The 19,849-nt window shown below is 44.9% G+C and overlaps 1 protein-coding gene across 1 annotated transcript in view; it reads right to left on the bottom strand.

Annotated features, from left to right (window-relative positions):
- Positions 1 to 19,849, bottom strand: part of KCNAB1 (potassium voltage-gated channel subfamily A regulatory beta subunit 1) — a 181,678-nt gene that overhangs the window by 22,025 nt on the left and 139,804 nt on the right. The window contains exons 4-8 of the mRNA XM_088669836.1: positions 12,413 to 12,492; positions 10,957 to 11,001; positions 10,298 to 10,342; positions 6,673 to 6,716; positions 4,243 to 4,329 (exon numbers count right to left, since the gene is read on the bottom strand). Of these exons, the coding sequence (XP_088525962.1) occupies positions 4,243 to 4,329; positions 6,673 to 6,716; positions 10,298 to 10,342; positions 10,957 to 11,001; positions 12,413 to 12,492 (301 nt within the window). The remainder of the gene's footprint in view (positions 1 to 4,242; positions 4,330 to 6,672; positions 6,717 to 10,297; positions 10,343 to 10,956; positions 11,002 to 12,412; positions 12,493 to 19,849) is intronic.

Raw genomic sequence — 19,849 nt, 5'->3', positions numbered from 1 at the left:
ATATATATAGTATTATAAATCACTTAGGGATGCCTCTTGGGAAGAAAATCATAAATGACATAAATAACAGCAGCAGCAATAAATAGATCTCTGCGTGATTTGCAATAGAACAGCATGGGTTTCTGACTCTACATCATGGAGCATCAGATAGCAAAAACTAAAAAGCTTTTTCAACCCTTCCAATTTCAGTTGCTGAAAAAGGATGCTGGGGAATGGAGGGGGAGCAGGAAGATTTGGCCCCCCAGGCCTGAGCTTCCCCATTTCTGTTTTACAGCAATACGTACATCTTGTCTGGGGCTATCTCAACCTGACTTGGCCCAAGCCCAGATCCCCCCCCCCCCGAATTGGCCTGATCTGGTTCTGAATCTAGCACACAGGTTTAGTGCTTACGGCCTGACAAAATGCTATGAATTTAGCATGGCTCATCCTTGCTAATGCTGCGAAAGCTTTGTGAAAGTGTAACATTAAAAGGCTTCTCTCTGGCATCCCGCTATTTGCTCGAAAGATTCTTTTGCACTTTTTCAATTAAGCAGCAAGTAAAGAAGCGCAGCGTTGACTTGTGGAGCAGCCATGAAGGCTGCTAGGAAAGGTCAAGATCATCCGCTAAGGAGAAAGAGCTGAGTCGCTGACAGCAAGCGGCAAAGACAGTGCGAGTTCTGCTGATGCCATAGATTGTACAGGTTGTCCAACGGTATTAGCTTACTAGGCGAACCGTGAAGAGGGGCTGTAGGAGAGCAATGTCCCTAAGGCTAAGGCTGCAATGCTACACCCAGTTACCTGGGATGAAGCTCCATGTGACTTAATGAGGTTTCCTTCTGGGTCAACATATATAGGATTGCACCGACAGTCTCTCTTTGAATTATTCTCACCTTCTGGGTTGCACAGATGGCTGTCAGAGGGGCTGCCATTCTGCTGGCAATATTTCAAATTGTCTCCAGTGCCTCAAGTGGAAGCACTTAGTGGAAGCATAAATACTTGTCACTATAACCAAGAGGGGGAGCTGCAAAAAATGTGTAGACGGAGCTGACAAAGCTCTCTCCTCCATCATCTGCTCTCTGATGTGTATTTATCCCTGCTGAGGATTAATGGGATGAGTCATGAAAGGGCTTTTACTGCTTGAGTGTCCGTGCAAGGAAGAGGCTGGGCAATTGCCTGTACATCTGCAGAAGCAAACAGGGAGGGAGGCTTCGAAAAGGTGCTGCAGCCCTGTGGCTTGAGGCAGAAGGTGAGGAGGGCGATGATGCCTGAGTAGTCACTATAGAGGCTGTATCAGGGGGGTCACTGGACTAAAAAAATCTTGCAGCACAACCCTTTGCACTTTTGTCTATTTAGAAGTTTAGCCCCAGTGAGTTCAGTAGGACTTACTCTCTGGTAAGTGTGTATAGCAGGCGTGGGGAACCTTTTTCAGTCTGGGGGGCATATTACCTTCTGTCTGAACTTCAGGGGGCCGCATGCCAGTGCTGAGTGGGGTAATAATAATAATAATAATAATAATAATAATAATAATAATAATAAAGCAATAAAACATCAGACATTAAAAACTTCCCTAAACATGGCTGCCTTCAGATGACTTCTAAAAGTCAGATAGTTGTTTATTTCCTTGACATCTGATGGGAGGTCAATCCACAGGGTGGGTGCCACTACCAGGAAGGCCCTGTGCCTGGTTCCCTGTAACTTCACTTCTCACAGTGAGGGAACCGCCAGAAGGCCCTCAGAATTGGACCTCAGTGCCCAGGCTGAACGGGGTATAAATTATTATTATTATTATTATTATTATTATTATTATTATTATTATTATTATGTATACTCGGCTGAAGCCATTTATAGTATGGATTAGCTTCACTTACAGAAGCACAAACTGTGCCTTTCACCAGTGGAGCCAATGCGTAATATTTTCCCTCAAAAGCAGGACACAGGAAGCCCCCGTTCCCTTCCTTTCTTGTGAGGTATAACTGGTGGGCTGTTGCATCAGCCTTCCTAAATCTTATGCTCCAAAACAGCCCTTAGCTTATGGCTGTAGAAGAGAGATAAAGGCTACCTTTCTCCAACCGGCCTGCCAAAGCTGCAAAAATCCAACTTTTTGCCACACAGGATTTTCTCCTCTCTTAGAGTGTGTAGAATCGCAGGATGTTTATGGTCCTTTAAGTTATACTGCCTCAATCCCTTAATGAGGCACATTTCTCTTAAGAAAAACAGGTGCTCACAGTTCGAAGTGGGAAGCTTACAACCTGGACGGGAGATGCTCGAAAAAGCCTCAAGCAGATGGCACAGAACATCCAGGGTCAAAATAGACAAAGCAGAATGCTAACTGCTGAGAGGGGTATTGGTACAGATGCATAGGGTCGTCAGAAAGTAGCACTTGTCAAAAATGGGAATCGCAAGAAGGCAGCCTGGTACTTCTCTAGCTAACAAGAGGCGGGGCAAACTCCGTGCTTCTTGTTTCAATAGACTTGGCCAACTATGTTAATGTCATCCCCCCCCCCGCCTCTCTCTCTCTCCCTCTCCCTCTCTCTCTCTCACACACAACTTTATGTTATATATAACAACTGAATGTTATATGTACAAGGATTGCAATCCTGTACATGGCGTCTCAAATCCCATTGACTTCAATTATCTTTATAGTTAGTAGGTGTAAGGGGGAGAGAGTATAGAGAACCGCCCCCTATCATCAGGAGCAGCTCCTCCCCAAGCAGCCATGGAAGTGCAGGGTCTGAAGGAGATAGTCAGGAAGCAGAGAGGGAGAGCCAGGGCTCCGGCAGCAGGGAAGAGCCCCTGCTCCACAGGCGGGAAGAGAGAGAGACGGAAAGGGGGTAGAGGGAAAAGACGGAGCATAGACCCTTTCCCCCGGCAGCGGAATTAAGGAGGAGGAGAAAAGGGAGGAGATTCGCTGTCCCCAGGCTCTTATGTTGGTCCAAGGGGCGAAAAGGGGCAGTGCTGGATTCTGACACGGAATGAGAGGACATGAAACCGACAGCTCATCACACTGTAAATAATGTGCACCAATAAAGACTCTGAAAGGCAAGTTTGTGGAGAGTCGTTACTCAGGAGTAGCCATAATAACCTCTGACAGTAGGCTACTGGGCTTTAAGAGGCTTTAGCTATGCGCAAGATTGCAGGCCTGTTTTTATCTTTCTATATATTATAACTGACTGAGCAAAAAGGTTATGTCTCCCTCCAAGATACAAGACATGTTATGCTCTGTGACCTCATCAACTGCTGGCAAATTTGCACTAGGCTCCGTCTCCAGTGAAAACTCTCAACCCTACAACCGTAGGGCATTGTCAGCAAGCATCACATCAAAGCAGCCTTTCAGAAATTGATATTGGCATTTGTTCCAATTTACACTAAAGGGCTGCATCGTTGTGCTTTGCAACGTCTTACAAATTCATCTACGCAGAGATTAATCTACATGTAGGGAAATTGTGCCTGATCTATGCATTTGGGGGGGAACCAAAGGCCATGTCACAGATTATGTGTTTGGAATAAGGAGTTCACCAGCTAATCCTGGGCTCAGCAGAGGTACACTGACTGAAGTCCTTTATCCTGGCTGAGAAGGAGATACTCTGGCGTAAGTCCTCTATCCCAGTTCAGCTGGGACTCAGCCAAGGCTGGGGTAAATCCCTTAAAAGTGGTGTTTTTAGGGTGTGGCAGAAGGAGACTTGCTCCGATTTCAAACTCCATTCAGCCTGGTCATGAGATCTAGCAAGCCAGCAGAAACTACATTGACAAAAAGGCTTATTTTCCCTCTGAGCTGAGCAACGGTAAGATACATCAAAATAATTTACTCCCGTGTAAAAAACACTGGCTTTCTATAGTTTGGATTGTGACCACAATCTCTGTAACGTTTTATTTCCATGGTTGGCGACTGAGGCTGAAAAGAAATTGCGAAAACACATGCAAACCCCTGCAGCCAACTTTAATTTGTTTGATTATGTCAGGAAAAAGAAATATTTACGTACATACAGGGAGTGGATGGCATCAAAGTTGCTTCAGGGATATTAATAATCTGGCCCTGCGGTTATAGACACAGTTAACACATTCTTCCACAGGGCTGAGTCCACACACAACTTTCTCAAGAGTGGAAATGTGAAAGACTCCAAGAGATTAAGATTGAGATGTTTTTCAAGTAATTTCCCTCACCTGAATACTTGAGGAGAGCCATTTTTCCATCAGGGCATGACTGGTATCAGCTCCTGAGCTGGGGCCAGTCAAGCAAACACTTTTATTAAATCTCTCACTAACCTTCCATTGGGGTATTATTGTCAGGTCGATTTGCAAAGACGACGTCCACATACTCAAGCTGCAGCCTCTGGAGAGAGCCTTTTAATCCTAGAAGTAAAATAACGAAGCGTTAGAAAGAGAGAAAAGAAGAGAGAAGACGACGTGCGGAACCCACGACAAAGAATCTGATGACTCAAAGGTACCATGGGCCTGAACCATCTTTAAATCTGCTGCAGAGATCAGTGACGTTAAGCTGTCTATTAAAAACAACCAAAGCATGAGTTTATACAGAATTCATGGCCCTCCACATTTTTTAAAAATCATAATTACACTGAAACATGGACTGGAGTCGACAAGCATTTAACCACAGTATCCTTCTGCGTCTGTCAAACTGTTGCCTCGGGGGACAAAGCTGATAGCGCATATTTTGTTTCACAGTACATCTAATCAAAATCGTGTCAGAGTGAATTATTTCGCATACTCCGCCTCTCCCTGAAAGACTGCACTGGTATTGTTCCATGGAATTAAGCCCTGCCACTCAGCGAACCGCTAGGATTTAAAATCTGGAGGTGAATCTGGCACTCTAATATACAGTCATGATTTCCAACCTGGTACAATGCTGCCGAAGGCAGATTGCAAACAGGTATCCCTGCAGCAGGGATGAGCAAACCCCTGCAAATTTTGATATCTTTCAGTTTTCCAGATCTTAAGTTCAGTTCTCCTTTCCACATCAGTTTGTGATTATTATTATTTTAAGGGAAAAAGGTCCTCCAGCAAATTCACTGGTTTTTTAGTGCGAATTTCTCCCAGTATGTACATTTTTGTAAGCAATTTTACCTAATATGCATATTTTTGAAGTGCGCATTTTCCCCAATGTAATGCATGCATGCTATTTTTACTTACCGTATTTTTCCGCGTATAACACGCCCCCGTGTATAAGACGTCCCCTATTTTGGGGGACTACATTTTAAGAAAATGGGGGGGGGAAGAGATGGCCCAGAGCTGCAGAGTTGTTGAGCTTTTTTGGGGGGGGGGATGCCAATAATCACTCACTTGACTCACAAAACGCTGAGAATTGCACGTGTCAACAAAGCAGACAAGTGTCTGCCCACTCACTGCCAGCAATCACCCACCTAATTGTTGCAGCAACAGCCAATCAAAAAGAGCCCTTGCCGCAGACACCAATCACCCACCAAATTGCCGCAGCAACAGCCAATCCTAAGCAGTCCTAGTTGCAGACACCAAGCACCCACCCAATCACCAGTGCCAAGCTGCTGCTCACGGTTGAAACAAATCGCCCGTCCCCCCTCTGCGCGATCCGTGTATAAGACAAACCCCAATTTTCAACATTCTTTTTGAGTAAAAAAAACCCCCTCGTCTTAGAGACGGAAAAGTATGCATTTTAATGCACAGTTTGCTTTAGTATATGTATTTCTGTACACATTACTGGCAAAGTGATTGTTCCATTCGGACAAGCGTTTTGGCTTGCCAGATGGAACAATCTCCTCTTCTCCTCCCCCATCCAATGTTCTGGGGGTTCTCTCCAAGCCATTGGGGGTTGCATGCGGTAGGACATGGGGGAAAGTCCCACTGCCCTTATGCAGGGCTTCCACAGGAAGGGCTCGCTAGGTGCATCCTGCCCTAAGTGCAAATCTGGTCTCAAACATGGACTCACTACATCTTAAGCCACTAATTCCTAGCTTCAACTCTTTACTTGCACTGAAGAGCAATGCAGGAATACCAACATTGTTGGGTTGTTGCCAACTACTCAGATTCATTGAAATTAATGGACATAATTAACTCAGATCCTCCAAGTGTCCCTATTTTCGAGGGAGAGCCCCAGATTTACAGAAACCATCCCGGTTTCTTATTTGATCCCGGAATGTCCTGCTTTTCCTTAAAGGTAAAGGGACCCCTGACTGTTACAGTAGGTCCAGTTGCGGACGACTCTGGGGTTGCAGCGCTCATCTCGCTTTACTGGCCGAGGGAGCCGACGTACAGCTTCCAGGTCATGTGGCCAGCATGACTGAGCCGCTTCTGGTGAACCAGAGCAGCACACGGAAACACTGTTTCCTTTGCTTTTCCTAGGATGTCCCTATTTTCATCGGAAAAATGTTGGCGGGTGTGTTAACTTACCGTAAGTCCACTCCTTTCAGCAGGTCTACTCTGAGTATAACTGAGCTGGGTAGAGCCCAAGGCTATTGCAACATTATGCCAAATGCAGTGCTTTTTTCTAAAAAAAATAATGTTTAGGGGTACTCTCATTTTCCTACTCATATTGAAATACTGCCCCTCAATGAGGCCAAACTTAGATTTACAAATGTTTAGGGGTATGTGTACCCCTGCACCCCCCCAGAAAAAAAAGCACTGGTCAAATGTATGGGAAGCACTTTACCATTATAACACATTATCACATGCACACAAAGTATTTTTTATTCATACTATATATACCTTCAATAATGTGTTTTCTTGAGAGTCCTCTTTCTGTTTCAGCTCTGCAAGGAGAAAAGGCATACATTTTCATGTGAGCATTGTTGTTCCATACCCTTTGACTTACAAATGGGAGTCTGCTGTATCAAAAACAGTCTCATAGGACATTTTGCTAATAGCTAATACCCTTGGTTAAAGCAAACAACTGGCTATATTGAACTGGTATCCAAAAACAATTATCACACATTGCTATATCAACCTGCTTTTTTTAAAAAAATGTTAACTTTGGCTTCAGCAGTACATGAATAATTCCACATAAATGCTTTTACTATTCACAATCTGGTCTTTCATAGTTATCTATCTGTATCACTACATGGTTTGACAGGGCAGAGAATTTAAATAGACCAGCCCAGTTGCAATGTGGATTCTCTCAGGGCTGATAGGTTAAAATTCTTAAGCAGAGAGGGTTCCCTAAATTAGGGTTGCCGTGTGTCCTCTTTCCCTCAGACATGTCCTCTTTTTCAGGGTTAAAATTTGGGACAAATTCCATTTATTTGCTTTGAATGGCCATCATAGCATTCTCTTTTTTTGCTCTTCAAAATATGGCAACCCTACTTAAATGGCCTGGGTGTTTCGAAAGCTCAAACAGCAACTCCCTCCCTCCCTCCCTCCCTCCCTCCCTCCCTCCCTCTCTCTCTCTCTCTCTCTCTCTCTGTGTGTGTGTGTGTGTGTGTTCATGCACATAAAACCAACCAAAAACCTCTTGGTTCAATTAGAAAGACAATGTTCAACTTTCTTTTAAAAAAGCCTTTTCAAACAGAAATCTGAACGAAGTCAAATAACTCCAATTTGTGATGCAGCTCGTTGCAATACCAATAATTCTCTTTCAGTGTGTTAATTTTTTTTAATAAAAAACAACAACAGCCACAGGTTTCAGTGTAGCTTTCCTTCTCCTTCAACTCTACTGTCCGTAATAAGAGCCTGAGTGTTGACAGTAAGACACACAGGGGTTTCTGAACACATGCACCTCCAGTTTCAGAAGTCCGTGGAAAGTTATATTGCAGCTAAAATTGCAAACTGGAAAGCAGTGAGACATCCTTACTAAATAGGAAGGAGTTCAAAGATGTTTGACACGTAGGCTACATTCAAAGTCTGCATTTTAGCTTAATTCATCAAAAAGGAAATCTTCATGCTAATTATCCAGGATTAGATTCCTATGTATCAAAGAGACCATTTCCTCCCCTACGTAGCTACAGTAGGACATGCTATGAAAGGAGCTGGATTCTGATTAAACTCTCGTCTGAGCAGCAGGAAAGAAGGCAATGGCTACCCGCCCCCCGGAGGGTCCCCAGTTCCTGAAATGGCCATTTTAAGAGTGCAAAAATATTTTTTTGGCTTCATCAGCATGCTTTTGATTGTGTGTGTGTTTGTGTTCATTTTCTCCCTCAGCCTTCATGCTGCAGCTGGAAGATAGACAGGAACAGCCTCGTTTGTGGACTGCAATCTAAGAAGTTTGATTTGAATTTTTAGTTTTCACTTCAACGGACACCTACAGACTTCAAGCACTAGAGGGAGGGGTGGTCCGTTGGCCTATTCTTATGTTCTTAAATTCTTTTCTCGTTGAAGGCAGCAAAATCACACAAGCACTGTACCCCTCTCTGGCAGTAAAAAAATTACAATAACAAAACATTAAATAGATAACTGTAACTTTCCTTTTTATGACACCTAAAATCAGTTGCGTCACTCTGCCTATCAGGTAAAATGTTTTTTTTTATTTTAAATGACTTTTTAAAAATTCAACTTTGAATAATTTTGCCTACAGCTCAAAGGGTGGATTGGGCACAACAGAAGTAGCAGCAGCAGCAGTAGTAGTAGTAGTAGTAGTAGTAGTAGTAATAATAATAATAATAATAATAATTTATTTCTACCCTGCCCATCTGGCTGGGTTTCCCCAGCCACTCTGGGCAGCTTCCAACAAAAGATTTAAAATACATTAAAACATCAGTCATTAAAAACTTCCCTAAACGGGACTGCCTTCAGATGTCTTCTAAATGTCATATAGTTGTTTATTTCTTTGACATCTGATGGGAGGGCATTCCAAGTAATTTTAGCCAGCAAAATTTGTACAGAGTTCCTGTGAATGGAGGGAAAGATTTTTTCTCTCTTCCATTTAGGCCAACATGGGGAGAGTTGTTGGGGGGGGGAGATATGTGGTCACATTTTATTTTAAACAAGATGGTCCTTTTGATCTGGTCTCACTACAGGGAGTGATCTGAGCTTATGCCCCAGGGGTCACAGGCAAATATTTTCAACTTTCTGACATTAAATAAAATGCTGCCATTTTTGGCAAAGGCTGAATATTATTTCCTCCTTCCTGCTGAACATTATGGAGTATGCACACTTTTTTAGCTGAGTTTGGAGGAACGAATGGGATGCTATTTATATATATCTTTATTATGCCTGCAATCCTGCACCCATTTAGATTGCTGAAATTGATTCAAATGGTCTGTTAAGCAGCCTAACTGTGTGGAGAATTGCAATTTCATGTATGTATGTATGTATGTATGTATGCATGCATGCATGCATGCATGCATGTAATTTAAATCTCTCTAGGCTACCTCATAGGGAAAAGCCCCCTCAAGTTGGATTACATTAAAAAAAGAAAAGGGGAAAAGAACAGAATTGCAATAAAACACCATCGTGTTAAAATAGCAGTTAAAACATTTTATAAATGGCTTGGATGAAGGAATTGAGGGGATGCTCATCAAATTTGAAGATGACACCAAACTGGGAGGGGTAGCTAATGCTGCAGAAGGCAGAATCAGGATTCAAAATGATTGGAGAACGTGGGCCGGATTGTGTCTGTGCAGACGCGATTTCCGGTGCTGCGGAAGTGAGTCTCCGCCCTGTGCTGCGCCAGTTTAGTACAGTGTGCGCGGACTTGCAGAGCGGGCGGCTTGGTTCAGTGGCGGCTCGTGGGCTGTTTAAACAACCCCTGTGGCCCGCTTGTGGCCCATGGACCGCAGGTTGCTGACCCCTGTGCTAGACATTACCGGTAATTAGCGCAAGGCTGGGGAACCTTCAGATGTTGTAGGCCAAACATGGCCAGGGATGTTGGGAGCTGTAGTCCAAGCCCAACCACATCTGCAGGGTCACTGGTTTCCCTCCCCAGGGTTTTTTTTCCAGCTGGAACTCTCTGGAACTCAGTTCTGGCACCTCTCAGGAGGGTGCCATTACCATTCTAAGAGAACGAGGAAGGTCTTCATTGTGGGTTCTGGAACCTCTTTTTCTAGAACAATAGTGCTGCCCAACCCTGATATAGCAAGTGGTACGAAGAAGCTAAGAAAGCGATGGGGAAATGCAGTTACACATGTGAGCTAGTACACTTGTGAATCAGAATGCTCATTAAATAGCGAGTAGTTTCTAATTAGGATGAATGCTCAAGAAACGGGTAGTCGGAAAGCTACCTAGGATAACTCCCAACTCTGCTCTCAGTTTTAAAAATCGACAGCTCTTCAAAGAAAGCAAATTATCTTTTTTGGTTTCACCAACCTAAATGCATTTTGATGGCACAAAGCCATGCGATACATTTTTTAATTTTAATAACAATTTTTTTCTACAACACAATGATTAAAAGGAAACTTACTTTCCTCCCCAGTAGAGTTTTGTTGTAATGACCAGACTTGACCTCCTAAACAAATAGAACACATAAAAATGGAAAAAGAAGGCCATTATTATTATTATTATTATTATTATTATTATTATTATTATTATTTTGCAACTGCATCCTTCCTAATACAGCCATGCCTAATATTCATCCATAAAGATGAAAGGGAAACAGCAATGGCTCTTACATCATAAAAACTCTTCCATCAAAACTGTGCAGTTATAGAGCAAGCTCTATACAGAACCTGACAGAATGTTGGCACTGTGACCCACAAACACAAAGGGTGTGTACACATTACTAGTTTACCATGCAGCTAGGTCCTTATTTTTCTTAATTCAGATTTGGACCAGGCATTGCAGAAAATGTCCAGGACCCTTGAATTGCCTTTGCCCTAGTCATTCCCAGGCCGGCCACTTCTTCCACATTACACCAGCAAAGAGCAACTTGGAGGAGGTTAAGCAGCCTGAAAAGTAGAAGAATCTCAATACTAGCCTAGTATTGGCCTGATTTGTGGGCTGGTTCTCCAAGCCTTTGTAAAGCAAAGGCCCAAGATTCAGAGGAGCTCTGTGAGTCCTGATTTAGTACTCCCAATTCTACCATTGTATGCCAAGAATTGAATGCTGAAATCTTTACATTACCTCCAGCCTTTCTTTTTTATTATGCTTCCCAAAATCACCTCGGCCCTGTGGGGGGAATAAAAAAAACACCCAGATGCACCATTTGGAAGAAATGTTTTTGGACATAACAGTATGGTAGCACACTCGTTTATCGTTTTATGCTAACTGTTACAGGTCTATTTATTGCATTCAGTTGTCCAGTCATTCACAATATCAGTGCTTTAGTTATTTGCAAGTCAGCATTGATGCCGCTTTGAAAGAATCCATCTGCTCCCCACTGTGTGTATAGGCACTTCTGAGCTTGAAGGATCAACAACAATAGCTAGTCTTGATGTTACTTGCTAATTGTCTTCTAAATCAGGGATGGAGAACCTCCAGATATTGTTGGACTTCAACTCCCATCAGCCTCAGCTAGCAAAGCCAGTAGCCAGGGATGATGGGAGTTTTTGACACATCACAGGAGGAACCAGCTTGGCTTAATTAGCTCTTGACACATGTTGATCACATGATTTGGAAGTGTCTAGTACACAGCTTAAATACACATGGGTCTGGCCTAATACACATGAGTCTAATACACAGGATCCAGCTATGTTTTAGCACTCCTGGACTTAATTAAACTCTAGCACCTACTGGACACCGGGATTTAAGGGTGTCTAGCACCTGCAACTCATAACAATATTTTATGTAAAGGTAAAGGGACCCCTGACCGTTAGGTCCAGTTGCGGACGACTCTTGGGTTGCAGCGCTCATCTCGCTTTACTGGCCGAGGGAGCTGCCGTACAGCTTCTGGGTCATGTGGCCAGCATGACTAAGCCACTTCTGGCGAAGCAGAGCAGTGCATGGAAACACCGTTTACCTTCCCGCCGGAGCATTACCTATTTATCTACTTACACTTTGACATGCTTTCGAACTGCTAGGTTGGCAGGAGCTGGGACCGAGCAATGGGAGCTCACCCCGTTGCAGGGATTCGAACTGCCGACCTTCTGATTGGCAAGTCCTAGGCTCTGTGGTTTAGACCACAGTGCCACCCGTGTCCCAATATTTTATGGAATAATTTTTTTTAAAAAAACAAACAAACCCCAGAACACAACTGAAATATTCAGTTGAGAAATTAGCACATCAACAAATGGTAGAAATTAGTACCAGACAGCCATAGGGCCATTTCCTCCTAATGCCCCTTGTTACTCATGCATGCAGTGGCAAACTGTGCTGCTTGGCTGCCTGGGGTGGCACCCCCTGGGGGCGGGGCATCACTCCGCAACGCGACATCACAACGCACGCACCAGGACAAGCCTGGATGGACTGCGCATCATGCGCAGTCTGCCAGGTTGGTGCTGCTGCTCTACTCGGCCGGTGCGCTCTGAAGCCGGAGCTGGCATGCATGTTTGCTAAAGTCTTCTGCTCTGCCCAGGTGCTGCAGCAGAGCTGCAAGTTAGTTTCTTTAACTGGATCCAACAAAGTAAGCACAGATACTTACTTTCCAGCTGCGTACACCTCTGCTGTGTCAAACAGGTTTACTCCGCTCTCGTATGCGATAGTCATTAGCTGTTCCGCAACCTTTGGGAAAGGGAGACATGACATTAGTCCTAGAGAATACGAAATGTGTTGTGCTGCAGAAACTACCCATAATAGAGCGCAGGTTTGCATAGAGAAGGACCAAGGAACTCCACCCAAATAAAGCCCCAATTTTTAAACCATAGAGAATGGACCAGGGGTAAGGCAGCGCAGGGAAGAGGACTGCTTCTGCTTCTGCTGCCACTTCCCATTTACTCAGTAGTGGCTGGTGCTCATTTGGACAGACAGAGCCAACTAGTTATGGTTCGTCCCATCTTCCTCGCTGCTGAAGTCTACATGGGCCACACTGAGACTAAGGAGCAGGAAGCTGACAGGTAGAGCTACCTTCTGGACTGGTTACCAGTAAGAAGGTGGGAAGTGGGGGATGGCGAGAGCAGACTGAAGTGGGTGGGGCAGCACCCCATTCACGCTAAAGGACCAGCCTCCAAAAAAGTAAGAAGCACCAGTGGTGATTGCAGAATTATAGCGTTGGAAGGCTTAGGATCTCCCACCTGCTACAATGCAGGAATCTTTCACACAATGTGAGGCTCAGACCCACGACCCTGAGATTGAGAGTCTCATGCTCTCCTGACTGAGCTGTTTTGAAGACACAAAGTAAATTTGGCCTCTGCAGCAAAGCAAAAATAGTATATATCTATATTAATTTCCACAGTTTCATGTTGGGCCGTCAACTATTTCCGATGACCCACACATTTGAAAAACCAAACATTAGCAGCCACAGCAGTAATTACAGACGTCACAAATGGTTATGATTTATTTTGCAAGGCTATTTAGGGCCAGCTATGATGATGCCAGCCAGCATAGCTGAATCAGCACTGCCATTATATGAAGTACAATGCTCAGGGGATTGAAGAAACTTGACCATTGCAATAATGATGATGAAATAGTTGGTCAGAAGGAAATTATGAAAACCAGGCTGCTTGTTTTATAGTTGCATCAAAACGGCGTCTTGTTTTAGTGGCAGGAAAGGCAAACTTAAATGACCATTTAAAACAATTGAAAATCTCTCCATTGTAGGTGAAAGGCAATTATAAGGAAAGTCCATAGTCCATCCAGCATTTTTTTAGCGGTTCCCTTATAAGAGTTTTATTCTGGGACTGGTGCCATGTTTTTCCATTGTTACAACCAGGCCCCATCTGCAGTATCGTATCGCTTCTGACAGTTATATCTTCCCCCGAAGAAATCTGTGAAGTGTAGCAGAGCTACAATACACAAAATTCCCTGGGAAAATGGAGTGGCTGTTACTCAGAAAACTGAAGCTCTGTGAGGGAAATAGGTAAAGCTAAAAGGTAAAGGGACCCCTGACAATTAGGTCCAGTCGTGACCGACTCTGGGGTTGCAGCGCTCATCTCGCATTATTGGCCGAGGGAGCCGGCGTACAGCTTCCAGGTCATGTGGCCAGCATGACAAAGCCGCTTCTGGCGAACCAGTGCAGCACATGGAAACTCCGTTTACCTTCCCACTGGAGCGGTACCTATTTATCTACTTGCACTTTGACGTGCTTTTGAACTGCTAGGTTGGAAGGAGCTGGGACTGAGCAACAGGAGCTCACCCCGTCGCGGGGATTCAAGCCGCTGACCTTCTGATCGGCAAGCTCTTGGCTCTGTGGTTTAACCCACAGTGCCACCCGCATCGCTGGGGAAGAGGGGAATAGGGGCGTCCAAACCACTCTCAGTACTCTTATCAAACTACAGCTCCCAGGATTCTTTGGGGGAAGCCATGACAGTTTAAAGGAGTATGTTGTTGTTGTTGTTTAGTCGTTTAGTCATGTCCGACTCTTTGTGACCCCATGGACCAGAGCACGCCACTGCCTCCCGCAGTTTGGTCAGACTCATGTTGGTGGTTTCGAGAACACTGTCCAACCATCTCATCCTCTGTCATCCCCTTCTCCTTGTGCCCTCCATCTTTCCCAGCATCAGGGTCTTTTCCAGGGAGCCTTCTCTTCTCATGAGGTGGCCATAGTATTGGAGCCTCAGCTTCATGATCTGTCCTTCCAGTGAGCACTCCGGGCTGATTTCCTTAAGAATGGATAGGTTTGATCTTCTTGCAGTCCATGGGACTCTCAAGAGCCTCCTCCAGCACCATAATTCAAAAGCATCAATTCTTCGGCGATCAGCCTTCTTTATGGTCCAGCTCTCACTTCCATACATCACTACTGGGAAAACCATAGCTTTAACTATGCGGACCTTTGTAGGCAAGGTTTTTAAGATGCTGTCTAGGTTTGTCATTGCTTTTCTCCCAAGAAGCAGGCGTCTTTTAATTTCGGGACTGCTGTCACCATCTGCAGTGATCAAGGAGCCCTTTATTTCACAACACTTGGCTAACTGGGCTGCAACTGGAATGAGGAGCCCCAGGTCCTTTTGCAGAGCTGGCTGTACCAGTATGCAGGGTGAGTTAGTCCACCTCAGAGATATCACTAGAGGAACAGAAAACAGTCTGTTTTTTATTTATTATTCTTTCTTTATCATCATGACAACACCATGTTGATTTTCTGCCTCGGGTGCCTAGACTATTCTTGGTCTAAGTGTCTCTTAGGGCTGAATCACACTCGCTTCAGTTATGTCTGCAGCTGATATCCCAGAAGGCAAAGTTACAGAGAAAGCGCTTGTTATTTCTATTGCCAAACACAGCCTTCATTAACCTGGTGGCTTCTAAGTGTCTTGGACTACAACTCCCATCAGCCTCAGCCAGCTGGCTGGGGCTGATGGGAGTTGTAGTTCAAAACGTTTGAAGTCTATCAGATTGGTGAAAGCTGGCTTCACTCTTAAAACTTAGACATAACAGTCTGTAGGTGACAAAGTGCTTGTGAAAGTCATTTGTGGCTGCCTAAGATTTTGGCACTTTATTTCATTCCCTGCAGCATTTCCTCCTGTGACAGTGTTCCACTTACTGGATTAGTCCCGTAATCAGTCATTGTCTTTCACCACTGCATAAAACCTCTCTTATATGAAGCGAATAAAATAAGCCTTGAACAATTTGTGGAAGAAAAAAAAAATCTCCATGTAGCAGTTTTCCCCCTTGCCGTTCTCCTGCATTTAAATGTTCTTCAAATGGCACTTCCGTGTCACGATTGCTTCTTTGAAATAATTTAAAATATTGATCAGAAGAAGATAGTTTAACTATAGGAGATGACAGGGAAAACTCATTCTTAAATGTCTTTTTTTTACACCTCTAGTTAAGGTTTAAAATTGGGTTGTCAGGCCTTTAGTGCATTGATTGGTCACATTAAATAAAATTGCATGTTGCCGAACGTTACAGGTGTCCTGTTTAAGGACTCTGAAGGAAAGTAATCGCCTCCTAAGGGAACGTGCTACCACGATGTCCTTGGTGAAGCCTTCATTTAAGTCCATTACTATGTTGTTATAACCAAAGAACTTCACCAGGGGAAACAGCCTCTCAGTCACCTTCTGTGTTTCTGGCCTTTTAGCTTATCTGCTGGGTTGGAATCACCAGGAAGATTGCATTGTAATAATGATAAGAATAAAACTAGGTAAAGGGACCCCTGACCATTAGGTCCAGTCGTGACCGACTCTGGGGTTGCGCGCTCATCTCACATTATTGGCCGAGGGAGCCAGCGTATAGCTTCCAGGTCATGTGGCCAGCATGACAAAGCCACTTCTGGTGAACCAGAGCAGCACACGAAAACGCCGTTTACCTTCCCGCTGTAGCGGTTCCTATTTATCTACTTGCATTTTGACGTGCTTTCGAACTGCTAGGTTGGCAGGAGCTGGGACCAAGCAACGGGAGCTCACCCCGTCACAGGGATTCGAACCGCCGACCTTCTGATCAGCAAGCCCTAGGCTCAGTGGTTTAACCCACAGCGCCACCTGGGTCCCTAAGAATAAAACTACCCAGCTGCAAAAGATTGTGTCTTTGATCTACAGAGGCAAGTTCTCTTTAGAGTGGGTGCCGAATGCTTGAGTTTGACAAATGTTAGGGTTTAATTAGAACTTGCATGTTGGCACCAGGAATAGCCAGACCCAAGTGTATGCTAGGGTTAGTCAGAGGTGTGATGGACTCGCTGATAAGCCTCTGTAAAAATGCTAGTTAAGTAGGCACACTTCCTGGGTTTTGTGTTGGACATTGATAATCCTAGCCAAATCAGTAAGTGTTAATGAAGTCAGAAAGACTTCTTTGTGAGGTGACCTCCTGGGGTGGGGATTAAACAATTAGGGGGTTCAGAACATCAAAATATTAGGTGTTCACACAACACAAGATCAAAGGGTATGAGAATGCAAATGTGAGGCACCTCCCTGTGTTAGAAAAGGAAAGCCTAGCCCTAGAAGCTATGGAGTGTGAGCCAGGAATGATGGAACCAGGAAGTGGAGAGGTTAAGCTAGGATGTTCCTTGCAGAGCAAGAGAGGTTGCAAAGAGGGGATGCTGATGCTGCTACTATGGAATAAGCTGGCATGCTTATTTCATATTTCCCCCCAAAATATAGTCCCCCCCTCCCCCACAAAGTCTGAGGGACGGTGGACCGGCCCACGGCTGAAAAAGGTTGCTGACCCCTGAACTACACATTCCCCACTTATTGTCACCATTATTAGAAATCATTGCGAGGGGGTTCTCAGCGGCACAATTTATGTCACCAAGCACTTGCAGACACAGTTTCTTTTCACCATTGCGACGCAGTGCTCTGCCACTCTTCATTTTTGCAGCCGAGCAGGCTTATTTTGGAAAACAACATAGGGCTCTAATCTACATGTGTCCCAAAGGAGGCACTGAATAGTGGAGTGAACGCTCTAGTGGACTGGAATATTCCCACTACGGGGAACATCTGCCAGAATTTTGCAGGGGTCTTCAAAGTGCTTTTGTAAGTTGCACGGTGTTGAAGCGCCAATGCTCTGATTTTAAAAGAAATAGGGCCTACACATCCTATACATGTGTACTCAGAGGTCCTAGTATGTTCAGTGAGGCTTACTCCCCACTGTTGCAGGATTGCAGTCTTAAAACAACAACAACAACGGCAGGAATTGTGCTTAGAGCAAAAAATAAATGACAAATTCCCCTATTCTAAACACGATTTCTTTGTTTTTGGTTGTTTTTCAGTCTGAGTTCACTCACCTAAGTGACCCTCAAAACACAGAACCCACCACCCAAATCTCTAAGGCACTTCTAAAGTCTTTGGGAAGCACCGTGTCTCCCAACAGGAGTTGAACCAGGAAGTAAAGTCCAGAATGTTTGGGAGAGCACAGACCTTGGCCCTTCCTTAATATTTGCCATGTTGGAATGAAATACACATGAAAACCCACCCAGCATTTAGGGGGTGGGGGAAGTGCTCCCCCAAACAAGGAGCTTACCCCTACTTTCCCCCAATTGTTGGACTCATTAATACATACTGTTATTTTTCTTTCAGAGATTTAAGAACTCACCTGTCAGGGGACCTTCCTACAGGGAACCTCCCCCCATCCTGTTGATGACCAGCTCTTCGCCCAGTGAGAGCAGCAGCAGTGGGTCAGGTGGGGGGAATGAGGAAGTTAGCCGTATGGAGGTGGCAAGGCTCAGTGATGTTGGAGAGCCTTTGCGCTGCCTTGACCAAGAATTGGAGGGGAACAGGCAGCCCCTTCTGGCACCCGAATTAAGGCGCACCACTAAACATAAGGTCGGGAGGTGCCCAAACTCTTATGCCGGTCATGCAACAGGAAACGTCCACTCCCGGATTCTGCAAGTGACTAGGAGGTCATGTTTTCTGCTATCTCTGCACTGCAAATACTATGCACAATAAAACCTTTAAAGACAAGTACGGACTTGGGCGTCCTTACTCGAGAGTAGCCGCAACAACACCATTACATCACCCAATTTGAAATATACTTTGCTCTTTCTGTACCCTGCCTGATGTCCCCCCTCCCAGTGCCACCACTGCCAGCAAGGTCAGTGGTCAGGAATGATGGGAGAAACATCTGGAAGGCCACATATCCCCCATACTTGCTGTCAGGGGTTCTTGTGGCTACTCTTGAGTAACGACTCTCCACATCTGCTTGTCTTTAAGATGTTTTTATTGTGCATACTATTTACAGTGCAAAGTGTCTGCAAATCATGTCTGCTTAGTCTGAGTCAGAACCTCGCAATGGCTTCTTTCTGTTTCGCGCCCAACATAACAGCTTGGGAACACCAAAGCGCCTCCCCCTTGTCCTACGGAGAGCCGTACGTCTCAATTCAGGCATTGGGGGGAAGGGCCGTCCTTCTGACTCTTCTCCGGTCCCTTTTCCCCCACCTTTCTCCACTCAGTGGAGAGGCTGTCTGATGCTGCTAGAGCCTTGTCTCTCCCCCTCTCCCTTCCTGACTCCTGTAATCTGATCTGCTGCTGAAATTAATGCTCTGCGAGGAACTCGACCTGATGAGGGGGGGCTGTTCCCTATACGCCTTCCCCCTTACACTTGCTTTAGTGATACACTGCTGGAATATTGATGGGGGAAGCGCCTTTCATGTGTCCACTACACCATTTTGAAATATTGTAGAAGCAGGGCCAGCGCAAGGGATTATGTGAAGGACAGATGGTTCCCTTCCTTGGTGGACAGCAGCCAACTAGATTGGCAGTTGACTCACTTCTAGCACATCTGAAGCAGCAAGCTGGGTTAGGAGGGGCAGAATAGGCTGTGCAGCACACTCAGCTCTGTCCTCTAGCACGTTGCTACCCTCTTCGCCGAAAGGTCTGCTTAGCAGCCTCTCCCACCCCGAGCCCAGAAAGGTCCCCTCATAACCTCCCCTCATAGCTCTCCCTTATAACCTCTCTTCAGCTCATGTTCATGAAAGAAAAACAAGTTTTTAAACCTGAGACCTGAAACACACGTATTTACCAGCTTGGAGTAGCTATCAAATGACAAAACTTGGACCCTGTTGCCCACCATCACGGGCCGATGTCACGGAGAGAAAAAGAGGCCAGTTTCAGCAAGCCAACCTTACAATGCGAATGTAAGAAATGGGCAGTGCAATCCTGCTGAGAAATGTTCCATTGAGTTCAATGGGACTCGCTCCCAGGAAAAATGTGTCTAGGATTGTAGCCTCTTAACCACTGTTTTAGCATAACATAGAGAACATAGAAAGGTGTGGAGAGGAGTGCCTAGGGAACAATGAAGATAACATCATGTTATCTGTGTCACCAAACACTACTGGGGATATATTGCCAGTAGATGAGGTCTTGTGCTCGTAGTAATTTGTAGCTGGTGCCTGAGGTTATCGACTGAGCCCATGTTGGAACTGAATTGTCAATCAGGTCTGTTAAGCTCACAGCTCACGCTCCTCACTGCCCTGACTTCAAAATGTATTCTTCGTATCCCTGTCAGTGGTCCACGGGTGTCTTTTCTTTTCAGGAACATGTTTAAAAAGGTATTTTAATTG

This window comes from Zootoca vivipara, chromosome 5, assembly GCF_965207765.1.
Source record: "Zootoca vivipara chromosome 5, rZooViv2.hap1.1, whole genome shotgun sequence".
In the NCBI taxonomy this organism is placed as follows: Eukaryota; Metazoa; Chordata; class Lepidosauria; order Squamata; family Lacertidae; genus Zootoca; species Zootoca vivipara.
Note: the sequence above shows the minus strand (reverse complement) of the source record. Positions and strands in the feature narration are given on the sequence as shown.